We start from the raw sequence: 14,430 nt of genomic DNA on the forward strand, positions 1-14,430 counted from the left end.
ATAATACAGCTTTGTCTTATAAACAAAGCAGAGATAGTAAACATCTTCCCTTTACAAGTGTCAATACTTTTGAATACTTCAGTACTTCTGAGAGTTTGCTTGCCCTGTAACAATCTAAGATATTTGCACTGTGGGTTTTGAATTCCTCTTGAGTTTTATCTAAGCTATAGCTAAAGAGTCTCAGATGTTCCTCACCCATTTCCTATCTAGTGGTAACGCCTCTTATTCTCAGTGACCCTCAATTCCTGCTTAAAATTGTGAGATTGAACGCCTAGTTCAAAAGCATTAAACTTTGTATAAACATTGGAAAACAAAATTCCTTCATGTTGTGATGTTTGTACAAATTTCTGTTAAAAGAAAAATTAAATCAAAAGTATTTGTGGAAACAAGCTGCATATATTTATGTGTACAGTTTGGTGATTTTTTAAAAAACAGAACTGGCTTTTATACATTTATAATGTTTAATGTAACATTTTAAAAAGTTTATAGCAAAAATATGGAAAAATACAGAAAATATAAAACATGATAAAAATCAACTGTATTTCTATTACTTGTAAGTAACTATTGTTAACATTGTGATGTATTTCCTCCCTAATGTGTAATATAATATGATATAACAATATATAAGATAAATAACTTTATTTATTTGTTTGTTTATTTTGGCCATACCGCATTGCTTGTGGGATCTCAGTTCCCCAACCAGGGACTGAACCCGGGCCACAGCAGTGAAAGTGCTGAATCCTAACTGTTAGACCACCAGGGAACTCCCTAATATATTTAAATTATATGGTTTCCTTTAAGATAGAGTTATGGTTTTATATAAAAATAAACAACTTGCATTAAAAATTTTTTTTTCATAAACATATCTATTCTTTTTTTAAAAAATAAATTTATTTTTGGCTGTGTTGGGTCTTCGTTTCTGTGCGAGGGCTTTCTCTAGTTGTGGCAAGCGGGGGCCACTCTTCATCGCGGTGCGCGGGGCTCTCACTGTCGCGGCCTCTCTTGCTGCGCAGCACAGGCTCCAGATGCGCAGGCTCAGTAGCCGTGGCTCACGGGCCCAGCCGCTGTGCGGCATGCGGGATCTTCCCGGACCAGGGCTCGAACCCATGTCCGCTGCATCGGCAGGCAGACTTTCAACCACTGCACCACCAGGGAAGCCCCATAACTATTCTTGAAATTCGTATCATTTGGGTTTTAATATGTGACCTTTTTCCTATACAGTAGGTCTTAGCTCCTCTCATTCCTGATTTCACTATTCTTCTTAAGCACTTGATCCCAATACTTCTCAAAATATTTTTAATAAGGGAGAGTTCTCCTCCTTCCCACTTCCCAGTTGTAGTGGCTTGATATTGAACATGACTATACTCAGCTTGTCCCATTATGTGAGTTTGAAAATACTTGAACTGGTCTATACTGTATTCAGTGAAATGAGTTCATTGATTACAGCAAGCTCAAATGTTGTAAAAGTTGCCAAAATGCTTACTGTCAATTTCTATACTTGTCATGAATCTGCCAGACTGGCACTGGACTGGGGATAACATTTTGAGTAGTCCTATCCTCTAATCAGTATCCATAATCATCACTCTCACTGGATTACCTTATCTTCTTCATCAACAGAGATGCATGAATTATCTTAACTTCTGACTTCAAATAAATAAATATAATATACGCATGACATACAAACAATTATTAGGGATCTAATATATTCCAAGTAACACAAACAAATAGTAATGACCTAATATGTTCCAAATACTGTGTTGTACAAAGTAGTCTGATGAATAAAAAATATTTGATGATCCTTGTCCTCTAGGATTTTAGTATCTAAGAGTTTGGATCTATAAAATTTCAATATAATCATAATCAACAAAAAAGAGGTATGCAAAGGGTATGAGGAAGCAGAGAGAAAGGAGTACAGCCAAACTCAGGGTTGGATTCTTGGACTAGATGATCTCTGAGTTGAATAGTAATAATAGTAAAAGTAAGGGTAAATAAGGATGAGCAAGAGTTCACAAAGGAATAAAGGTAGGTGGAATGGGACCCGTTTTAAAAGGGTTGCTATGAAGGGCATTATGCTAAGTGAAATAAGTTAGACAGAGAAAGACAAATACTGTATGATATCACTTATATGTGGAATCTAAAAAATACAACAAACTGTGAATATAACAAAAAAGAAGCAGACTCACAGGTATAGAGAACAAACTAGTGGTTACCAGTGGCGGGGAGGGGCAATATAGAGGTGGGGGAGTGGGAGGTACAAACCGTTGGATGTAAGATAGGCTCAAGGATATATTGTACAACATGAGGAATATACCCAATATTTTGTAATAACTGTAAATGGGAAGTAACCTTTAAAAATTGTGTAAATTTTAAAAATTAAAAAAAATGAGACATTACTACACATCTAAAATGAGTAAAAATAAAGCTTGACAATACTAAAAAAAAAAAATACGAAGAAAATAAAAGTGTTACTATGAGTGCTGTGTTGAGATTATTGGGAGAAGGCAGGAGTGGAAGCAGGAAGCTAGGAGGCTATAGGTTAGAATTGATAGGTATAAATTTCCTACCAGGGTGGGTAAATTAGCTCCTTAACTGTTAGTGTGCAAGTGCCCATTAGACTCTCCACATCTTTTTCATTGACAGAAATAGCTTAGGCATAATAATCGTTTTATTATCCTGTTCTTTGGTTGGTAAAGCAATTCATCATGATGATAAAATAATGTTTCCCAGTTTTCCTATGTAATCTAGCCAGAAACTCTGGAACTTTGACCACTCAATCACAAATGATGTTTCATATTGTGAAACATATGGATATACTAAATACTTTTCTTGATCAGGTGATAGGATTTTGTGTAAAACTTTTTGCTGAAATAAAAAATCAGGATGCAAGTGATTAAATTAAAAGAAAAAATTTAAATCCTAAAATAGGAACTTCCCTGGGGGCACAGTGGTTAAGAATCCGCCTGCCAGTGCAGGGGACACAGGTTAAAGCCCTTGTCCGGGAAGATCCCACATGCTGTGGAGCAACTACCCATGTGCCACAACTACTGAGCCTGCGCTCTAGAGCCCTCATGCCACAACTACTGAGCCTGCGTGCTGCAACTACGGAAGCCCTTATGCCTAGAGCCCGTGCTCTGCAACAAGAGAAGCCACTGCAATGAGAAGCCTGTGCACGAGTGGAAGAGTAGCCCCCGGCTTGCCACAACTAGAGAAAGCCCGTGCACAGCAACGAAGAACCAAAGCAGCCAAAAATAAATAAAAATTAAAAAAAAAATCCTGAAATATTAAATAGATAATGAAAACAATGATTTTTGAATTTCAACATGTCATATTATATATAGATTAAATTTTAGAATTATTCTGTGTATATTGCTTCAAAAAAATTTTTAAAGAGGTGAGAAATATATGCACTTGTATTATGAGTATATGGTATTATGAGTCAAAAAAGGATAATATAAATTAATTTTCCCCAATTTTAGCCAAGCAAACAAAATCTTTTTCCTTAAGATAGTCTTAAAGCATTGGGGCTTATAAATTTGCTTTTATTTTTAAGTTAGTAATGTCAATCTTTTGGTATCTCGAAGGAGAGATATTATTCAAAAGGCGGGAATTTTAAAATGATTATTTCAGTGTTTTATTTGCTTTTATCTGTAAACCTAATTATTTTTTGTAACTTTCAGCCAAACAATCATGATAGCATGTGTCAGCCCTTCAGACAGAGACTTTATGGAAACTTTAAATACCCTGAAATATGCCAATCGAGCTAGAAATATCAAGAACAAGGTGATGGTCAATCAGGACAGAGCTAGTCAGCAGATCAATGCTCTCCGTAGTGAGATCACACGACTTCAGATGGAGCTTATGGAGTACAAAACAGTAAGCTAATGGTTTTGACTTTGCATTTTGTGATACATTTTGTGTACACAGTGATACCTTTTTGTGATGGCTTGCACATATATGTCTCTGGAGTCTCTTTGTCATAGTGGTGGCATCTTTCCTTTTGGAGGTAGAATTCTCTAGTTTTATGTGTGGGTAGCCTTTAATAATGTTCAGTCTGACAACCTGACCAGCCTCTTGTTTCAAAATACTTCCTTCCCAGTCAGATTCTTTAGTGACAAATGCTCAAAGGAGAGATGTAGTAGAGGGAAAAGGATCTCTTGCCTTGAGGCTGTTAAGACAAAAGTGCTCTTGGTTGTAGAATTGCATAATCCTGCAGTATCCTTTAACAAAACTCTTGTGTATTTAAAACTTCTCAATCAACAGGGAAATATTTTTCTTTTCTAGGGTAAAAGAATAATCGACGAGGAGGGTGTGGAAAGTATCAATGATATGTTTCATGAGAATGCTATGCTACAGACTGAAAATAACAACCTGCGTGTAAGAATTAAAGCCATGCAAGAGACGGTTGATGTATTGAGGACCAGAATCACACAGCTTGTTAGTGATCAGGCCAACCAAGTTCTTGCCAGAGCAGGTATGTGTGTAGGGTGGGATGAATGAGGGATTACTTTTGGAGAGCAGGAAATACTCTTCATGTTTGTTAACTTTGTGGAATATTTGAAGTGAAAAAGTCAATCTCTGTGTATACAATCTGTGATTTTTAAGTTAATACTTAATTTGTAAATAATACATTCTTACAGAAACAAAATATGCCCTATGCTTCATCATATTATCTTACTTTCTGCTCATGTAATTAAGGGCAGGAAATTTGCTGTTTAAATTATGTTTCAAAGCATTATTGTTCGTTTCTATAACTTTGTTTTTTCTCTCATTCTGTTCTGTTGAATTTTAAAGGAAATTCTTTTTTTAATTAATTTTTATTGGAGTATAGTTGATTTACAATGTTACTTTCTGCTGTACAGCAAAGTGAATCAGTTATACATACACATATATTCACTCTTTTTTAGGTTCTTGTCCCATATAGGTCATTACAGAGTATTGAGTAGAGTTCCCTGTGCTATACAGTGGGTTCTTAGTAGTTATCTGTTTTTATATATAGTAGTGTGTGTGTGTCAATCCCAATCTCCCAATTTATCCCTCTCCCCCTTTCCTTATTTTATCTTGCAGGTGAAGGGAATGAAGAGATTAGTAATATGATTCACAATTATATTAAAGAAATTGAAGATCTCAGGTACAGTTCACGTTCTGTAATATATAATGCACGTATTTTGGGTTTTGCAGTGAAGTATTATTGCTATTTTTTGGGCTTATTTTGTAGTAACTATTCACAGTGATATTTCAGCCCTTTGGTCAGGTTAACTTTAGGGGAATAGGTACTTGCCTATAACGGAACATATGGGAACATAATGTCACAAACTACTTTCCTCTTCCCACATTATCTTCCTGGGTTATCCTCCTGCTCTTGTTGTTATACCCTTAATTGGAAGCTTACCTAACCTCATATAACAACAGGCATAATTGGTGTCGATGAAGTTACCTCCCTGTGCCTCTTCACCCACCATTTGGGAATGGTCAACATCAATAAGTCATCTCTAATTTTTAAAATTTCCCATTACTCCTGTTCCCTTATACTTCTTCAGCTATTCTATATGTGTGAGTCATTGCATCCCTACCAATTTGCCTGCCTCTGTGGTATATACAAAGGCTCATTCATCACCCACATTTCATACACATATTGCAAATACTCACTGTATGCCAAGCATCATGCCATGGACTGAACAAGTATGACATAAACAAAGAGTTCACAGTCTAGGTGGGTCAACTTACATAAATAGTCACATGTAGTAAATGGAATGACAGAAGTCAGTAAATAGGACACCCATGCCAGGTGTGGGAATGTGGAGGGGACCACTGAGCACAGACTGGAAGAATTGGGTCAGAAAGTAGATCAAGGACACTAATCATTTCTATAATATTTTCAGGTTCCATGGTTTGCCCTGATGGCTGAGCTGCTTTCTCTTTAAGTAGAACTACAGTCAGCTCCATTGGGAGCATCTAAATAGCTCAGATCTCACTTCTGTTATCCATTTGCAGAAAATAACCAAGTGACAGATTATCTTTCACAGCTACCCTAACAATTCTCTGTCTTGTATTTGTGTTCTATTTCCCTCTCTCTTCCTCTGGCTATTCTAGAGATTCTTAAACAGAGATGAGTAGTGTTTCTACTGTTTCTGCCTCCTTAAGGCACACCAGGTCCCTTAAAAGCTTCAAAAAGTAAAAACCAGTGAGAAAACATCTGATGTATCAATAGATAAAGTTACTCAAATAACTATTACTTTTATTCTGTTTATATATTTCCAAACTTTACCTTTTTGATGGAGACCTTTGGGACCTTAGGTTGTAGTTCTGGTCAGCTGCCAAACTGGACTTGCAGTTTCCATCTTGTGTTGGCAGTGCTCTTTCCTGCCTACTGCCAAAAACTTGTCCTCTGACCAGTCTCCTGTGTTTCCTGACTCTGTAGACCCCATCTTTACCATTCCTTCAGACAAAACTCATATCTGTCTTTTAGTTCCTAAAGATTCTTTTCCTGCTCCTAGTCTGCTTCTTTTTATCTTTTTTTATTTTCTTGGCACTGGTCAATTGTTAAGGCTGATTCCATACTCTGGTTCTTGGGCTTGATTTCCTCTCTTCCATCATGTTATTCTAAGACCATATCTAAGCTTGATCTCATTATTTGGTGAATGGCTTGACTAGTGTCATTATTTCCTAGAAAACTGACTGAATCATTTCCATTCCTTTTAGTAGCTAAAAGGAGCATCTAATACCTTTCTTCTTCAAGTTCTTGAGTTAAGACTATTCTTTAAGCCATCTAGAGAACAATGATGACTCTTAGGCCTTGAGTTCAGTCAGTGATCAAATCTTTCGTGGTATAGGTTAATAGCTTTTTGGCTCTTTTATTCAGTTTGTCCCATTCATAAAGTGTAGTCTTCTCAGTTCTCGGGACTTTAATTTATAATATAAAGATAATTTACATATGGGATAAACATAAATGATCTTTGAATTTAAACTGAATTACCTGCATTGAAATTTTTAAGCTTCTGTTTATTAAGTATACGACCTTGGGCAAATTACCTAACTCTTTGATCTTTAGTGTTTATCTGTAAGAATGAGGTAATACCTGCTAGTCTCAAAGAGTTATTATGGGGCTCAAATAAAAAAACAGGATGTAAAAACTATTAAATTGAAAAATACTGTAAAGGTCTAACATTATTATTTAGGCAAGTTCTCACATTCTGTTTCATCTACAAAATTCTACTCCAATCCATATTTTAATCACTACTTTCTCTTAGGAAGACATTCATTCACAGCTACTTAAACTTAATGTAAATTATGTAAATGTATTGCTACATGGGAATGTTTATATTTTAAGTCTTATCATTTTAATTATAAAATAATACTAGTTACCTTTTAATAAATTTACACATCACATTATTTGTTGTGAAATGATAATAGTCACTAATTAATCTTAGTTTTCTGGAGTTCAAAATTTTTGTAGAAATTTCTGAAAATATAGGAAAGTTTTAAAAAGTTAAAATCACCCATATTCTCACCATTCCAAGAACTGATGTTAACATTTTGGTGTATCTCTTCAATAATTTTTCAATGCATACTTTAGCAAAATTTGTATCGGGGTGTATGTATTGCTTTACTATCTATTCTTTGAAATGTGACAAGATATTAGGATCATTTTTTAATGTTATTAAATATTTTTCTAACATGGTTTTTGCATGGCTCCATGAGTACTGTCTCATGGGTTGTAATTGATTTATTTATCTAATCCCCTACTGTTAGATAATTATATTATTTCCAACTTTTTGATAAGAATAGTTATTATTTGTTAAAAACATTATTAGGTGAGTTTTAAATTCATTGTATCATCATCCTCATAACCGTCCTAGGGAAGTATATATTTTCATCTCCATTTAATGAAGGATTTAGAGATTCTGTGAGTGAAAAAGCTGAGATGATATTCAGTAAGTGAAAAGGCTGAGATGCAAGCCTCAGTTTATTCCTTCCCAAGGAAGTCTGTGTACTTCCCCTCATGCCTCACTGCTTGGTCTCCTATTAAATGAAATGCAGACAGCAACAAGTGTGTGATTGGGTGAGTAGGAAGAGAAGGAGAGGCAAAGAGAGAGATGTTATCTCTACAGCCCATACAAAAAGCAGGATCTACTAATGTGGTGTGGGGTTGGTGGAGTTGGAGGTGAGCCCTAAAGGTTTCAGCCTTTATTAGCACCAGGACGGAAGAAGCATTAAAAATATGCCCCTACCAAATGCAGATTTTTAAAATCAGGTAATAATCAAACACAAATTGTCTGATTATTATATAAATGAGCCAATTAAAAACAGGTCATTAATTGATAGCTAATTTATATTTTCATTCATTTTTTTAAAAGGGTCTTTTTAAAAAAATTAATTAATTTATTTATTATTTGTATTTTTGGCTGCGTTGGGTTTTCGTTGCTGCGTGCAGGATTTTCTCTAGTTGTGGCGAGCGGGGCTACTCTTCATTGCGGTGCGCGGGCTGCTCATTGCAGTGGCTTCTCTTGCTGCGGAGCACGGGCTCTAGGCACGTGGGCTTCAGTAGTTGTGGTGTGCGGGCTCTAGAGCTCAGGCTCCGTAGTTGTGGCTCATGGGCTTAGTTGCTCCACAGCATGTGGGATCTTCCCGGACCAGGGATCAAACCCGTGTCCCCTGCATTGGCAGGCAGATTCCTAACCACTGTGCCACCAGGGAAGTCCCCTTCATTCATTATTAACATGCATTATTATGTACCCAGGCTTTGTGCTAGATATTGAAAATATAGAAAAGTGTAAATTTTTACTGAGTTTTTATCATTAAGCTGCATTTTTATACTTAGGTTGTCCTCTTATTAAAAAATGACAGCATTATATTCAGAATTTTCTTTAAAATAATTTTGAAATCATTTAATTTAATAGTTTGTACACAGCTATTTAACGATTTTAAAACATTGTAACTGTTGCAACACCAAATATAAAGTAAAACAATTTCATTAAAGAATATATAGGACACTTATTTGTAACATATTCACTGATTTGTGTATATTCTGTCTCTAGTTGATTTCAACAGTGTCATGAATAATTTTGGTAGGCAGTGTAAAAACACAGCTGACTGTGCCTTCTAGAGCTCAGTAGTTGCAAATAATCTAGCACCTTCCTCTGAAACATTTGAACATATGGCAAAAGTGCTTAGTAATGTAGTTTTGAGACAGAGATAGTAGGTAGTATTTTCTCCTTATAACCTTGTCTCAATCACCCTTGTGCCAAATTGACCTGGGAAATTTATTATACTGAAGTAGATAATTGTGTTCTTTTATGGTTTAAATCAAATGGACTAAAGGAACTGGCCCAGAGGACTCTCTGAATCCCTTGTAGTCTCAAGAATCCAGGCTCTTTTAGGATCTTATCATTCAGTGTTATTACTGACAGCACATACATTATTTTCCTGTCATTATGAGGACTGCTTGAGCAAACAAAAGAATGTTTTTAATTATCAAACTCGGGTTTCCTTGGAGATTTCATCTTTTCCCATGCCATATTCAGGAGCCAGATATCTTTCAGCCAGTTAGAGGCAAGTTTGACTAACTATTCCTTACAAAGATTTGGAAATGTTATTATAGCATGATGAATGAGGAACAGGAAGGAAGGGAACCATGCTGCTTGCACATTTTAAGTTTCAAAGATGAGTTTACAAAGCAAGGATAACTAGTGCCTATTGACCAGAATGCAAGTAATCTAATTATCACTGGCACTTTTGAGCACTAAGAGTTTTACTTCAAATTTACAGTTATTTGATCAGGAAATTTTTAAAATATCTTAAACACTAATGTTTGTGAACACATATGTTAAAAAAGCCGTACCTTGTAGCAATGTTGAAATACATTTTGGGAAACTTTTTAGCTTGCAAAACAACTCATTTAAAATGTTCCCTGTTTATTCTTAGAGTTGTCAAGTTTGCAGAGATGGAAGGTAGAATGGTGGTTGCTAGGGACTGGGAGGAGAGGGGAACGAGGAGTTAGTGTTTAATGGGTACAGAGTTTTAACTGGAGAAGATGAAAAAGTTCTGAAGGTAGATGGTGGCAATGGTTGCACAACAGTGTGGGTGTACTTTGTGCTGTAGAACTGTACACTTAGAGATGGTTAGGGAGGTAAATTTTATGTTAAGTATTATTTATCACAATAATAAAATGTTTCCAACTTAAGTGTATTTTTATTCATTAGGGCAAAATTATTAGAAAGTGAAGCAATGAATGAGAACCTTCGAAAAAACTTGACAAGAGCCACAGCAAGATCACCGTATTTCAGTGGATCATCAGCTTTCTCTCCTACTATAGTATCCTCAGACAAAGAGACCATTGAGATTATAGATCTAGCTAAGAAGGATTTAGAGAAGCTGAAAAGGAAAGAAAAGAAGAAGAAAAAAAGGTAGTGCTATAAAATCACTGCTATACTGCTAATTACTTTTCAGGCTATTTTAATTTGCAATTGCAATGAGTATACATAGCCTCATAAGTATATTAATAAATAAAATGTCATTTAACATAGGTGACAATTATAATTATATACTTTTAAAGATTTATCTCTACTTGTATGTAAAAAAATTAATTTATTTATAATAATATTGTAGTGAATTTTATTTAGACTATAAGGTAAAATTACTATTAGAAATTATTTTATTATTTTTTCAAATAGCTGCTTTTGCATTCCATTCATCTTTTCTGCAAAGCTTGTTCTACCATTACTCAATATTTTCATTTTTTTTCCATTTTCTAATACAATTAAATAGTCTCATTGATATATTCTGCTTCCTGTCTAGATTAGTTTAAGTAAAGGCTAAACTAATTCATCAGACTGTCATTTAATATCATTTGGTCTCTTAAGTATTTTCTGCGGGCTCTAATTTGATTATGTGAAAGTTATTTATGTTATTTCAGGCTTCCTGACTCTTCCAACAATGAGTTACTCAGCTTTTCACCACTGTTCTAGGCTTCCTTTTCCTTGCATCCTGGTAATATCTCCCTCTGAAATCAACTGGATGCAAAGAAGAGGAGGAAAATTAAAATATGACCACTTGTAATCTATGAGTGGTTAAAACCTCATAAATTGTTTACATGTTTACATATTGATTCTATGGTGCAGTCAAATTACTTACATAGAATATATTTTGAACATGCCAGTCAAATTAATTTTAAGCATTTTTGGCTAGATATTCCAAAGGGGGAAAAGATATCTTATTTGTCAAATAGCTTGTTATGGAGGTGTACTTTTTAGAATTACTATTGACATTTAGTCTAGCTGCTGCTTTGCTCAGTTTATTTAGAAATTTATTTTGACAACCAAGCATTTCTTCTTTGAATAGTCAGTTGACCAAAGTTATTAGAGGTTTAAACTCTCCAAATTAATTCTGCTGTTTGTCCTTGAGTTAAAAAGGACTGATTAGAATAATTAAAACAAGGAGTTGCACATCTATGGTTAGGAGGCATTGCAATTGAAATTGGATTCTTAAGATACTAATGTCTTAAAAGATGTTGCTCGTGGATGGCTGATTATGGCAGCATTAAGAAATATATAATGATTAGTTCTTATGCAGGGCAATTAAAACTGTAACAGTGTTCACAGAATTATCAAAACTGGTTTGATCCAACATACTGTGGAAATGAAAATGAGACTTCAGCACATGACTTATCATTTATTTGTAAAATTCAGTTGTGTAGTTGGTCAAAATGTGAAATGGTATGACTTGTTTTTAACGGTGTAGGTGGTTTGTGTTCATGAATAATAAGTAAGGATAAGCAAGGGTATATTTCTTAAGGTCATGAACTGATTCTGCTCTTTCCTTTTGAGCTAAATTTAGAGATGTTACCATAAGCACCTGTTGGGTATGAGTAATAAAAAACAGGTAGGGATCCCAATAGAAAGCTGGGCACTTTTGACGTTTTTATAGTGATCATAGGTACCCTAAATTTATACCTCTGATGCAGGTTATTTCTGTGACAATGCAGGGTTGTAAGGTTTTTGACTGATAAATAGTTCTATTTTACTCAGCTTGATAAAGCATTTCATTTATCACCAATAACTTTTAGCTGCATGTAATGTAAATTCCTTTCTTAAAAATATTGGTAAGCTCTCATTTTAGCCAAAGGGTTTGCTACAGTTGAAACAAAAAATAATAGAGTTGTTGTTGAAACAAAACATAATAAAGTGTTTAGAATGACAGCAGCTTTACTGAAGTTAGTGATTAGTCTTCTACAGGAACTCTGGAGGGAGTAGCTTCTGTTTGGATATATTGATTCTGGTTAAGTTGTATTACATGCCTCATATTTACTTATTTTATTTATCAAATAGAACATTGCAAAATTTGGTTCTACCTCAACCTTGCATATATAGTAAGTAAGTTAATTTAAAATCGTTTGGAACTTGGAACTAATTTTTCTCTAGAAAGTGTTACAAGTACATAATGTCCAGGTTTCCCAACTCACTCACATGAAATGATATTTACTCATTCTATAGTGTGGTAAGAGCAATTCAAAAGGGAATAGGAAAAGGAAAATAGGGGAAAGAAACTTTGTTTCCCTTCCATGAATGTAGACCAACCTTTGGGGGAAAATATGAATTTCCGCCTTAGCCATTCTCTCTTATTCCTACCTACTGACCTTCTGTGTCCCCATGCTACCTTGATCCATTCCTCCCTTATGAGGTCAGTTCTCATGTAATTCTTCCCTAGCCCGAAGTACTCCCAGTTTCAAAATCATCTACTTTCTTCTCTCCTCTCCTCAAATTCAAAGTTGGAAACAAAGCCATCTGACTAGAGAAAGGAACTCATTCCAGTGGAAATGACTTATAGCTAATAAAATTCCTCTAGGGATATTTGTAATTTTGAAAGAGGAAGCATTAATCCAACTATTGAAAATTTGGGCAGTAACCTCATTAAGAAAAAAAATTAAATAGTGTAGGGAAGGTTTTTGTTACCCCTTTTGGTTGACAGTTTCCAAAACCTATCTGGGGTTTGGCCTTTGGGTTCTGCTTTGCTCAGCTGTCCCAGTTCTCATAGCTACTTCTGTTTCTCCCACTGAATCCACAAATTCTTTAGAAGCTCCATGTCTTTTAATTTACTTTGTTTTTGTGCTGTTAGCCTTTGGTTGTAGTGACTACAGGGCCTCTGACACTAAGTGTTGGTTGGTGGAGTGGCAACTGTATCATTTTTATGTCAGAAGCTACATTTGTGTTCAAGGAGGATGCCATAAATCCTGTTTTACATGAGATTTTCACCCTCTTGTCAAAGTCTTTATCTAAACTACAACCAATTGCTAAGATGTGTGGTTTAAAGGTTGGCTCTTCTTCCTGTGCTTATTTTCTGTTGAGATGTAAAATAATCCATAAGTGTAGGTAGTAAGAAAATAAGGAAGAATAATCGAATAGACTACATTGACTATTTTCTTTAGTTACACAAATGTTAGAATGGTTAGCAAGATTTGTCATCCCCCCCCATTTAACTGTGGAAGAGGTATTATAAATGGAACTAAATGAAATAAAGACTGAACTCCTTTAAATTATGGAGAAGGATCAGATTATTAGTTTATATCTCTGCCCCTCTACTGTCATTTGGAACTATTGATTGTAGTGTTTTTTTAAAGAGACAATTGGGAAGGCATCTAAAGTTTATCTACTTATTAGCTCACATTATCCATATATTTTAATATAGCTCTCTAGTGTAAGGTAAACAGAATTTCATGCTGAAAATAGAAAATTTGGGTTTTTTGCTAGGGAACCATATCCTTTGAGTCATTATAGCTCATTATCATCAGTATAAGCCTAGATTAGACTTTTTTTTTTTTTACTTTTTTTGGTGTATATGGATAAAGAAAATTTACCATTCATACATTGATCCCCATATTTTTGAATATCTAGCTTTAAATGACTTGCATTATAAAAAATTCACTCATTCATCAGACTGCATTATATTTGTATTTAGTGGTGTCAGGTTGAAACTCTATAAACACAGAGATTTCTTAGACGATGGCTTTTCTTACCCTTTTCTAGATATTACACTGGACATTTTGATCTCTGGTGAATATCACTCTGCAGAATTTTTTTCTCGGAAAGATTGCTAGTCTCTTCTTGCAATAGCAGTATATAAGTTGATTGTGAAAAACAATCACAGGCCAGCAAATAAAAATCATGTTATAAAATTAAAATGAGAACTGCCTTGATGAAATAATTCATAACTGAGACTCAATCTCTTCATTTTAAAATACTGATGATTCTGAAAAAATATTTTTTTTTGGAATCCAGGCAGAAGTGTACTATATCAAGATTGCTATATGCTTAATCAGAGGCTAGCACATCTATCTTTTTGTCTACATGAGAGATACTGGTATTCAGTACATTCCACTGAGTAAAGATTCCCAATTCTGTGTATTGAATATTCTTTAAATGTCAAAGCTTTTAAATA

General features: G+C 34.7%; 1 protein-coding gene across 2 annotated transcripts in view; it reads left to right on the forward strand.

Annotated features, from left to right (window-relative positions):
• The window catches only part of KIF21A (kinesin family member 21A), a 159,586-nt gene that overhangs the window by 89,740 nt on the left and 55,416 nt on the right, over window positions 1-14,430 (forward strand). For both annotated transcript variants that reach the window (XM_065887231.1, XM_065887230.1), the window contains exons 8-11: window positions 3,678-3,873; window positions 4,282-4,471; window positions 5,065-5,128; window positions 10,200-10,403. In XM_065887231.1, coding sequence (XP_065743303.1) covers window positions 3,678-3,873; window positions 4,282-4,471; window positions 5,065-5,128; window positions 10,200-10,403 — 654 coding nt within the window. The remainder of the gene's footprint in view (window positions 1-3,677; window positions 3,874-4,281; window positions 4,472-5,064; window positions 5,129-10,199; window positions 10,404-14,430) is intronic.

This window comes from Phocoena phocoena, chromosome 11 (genome assembly GCF_963924675.1).
Source record: "Phocoena phocoena chromosome 11, mPhoPho1.1, whole genome shotgun sequence".
NCBI lineage: Eukaryota > Metazoa > Chordata > Mammalia > Artiodactyla > Phocoenidae > Phocoena > Phocoena phocoena.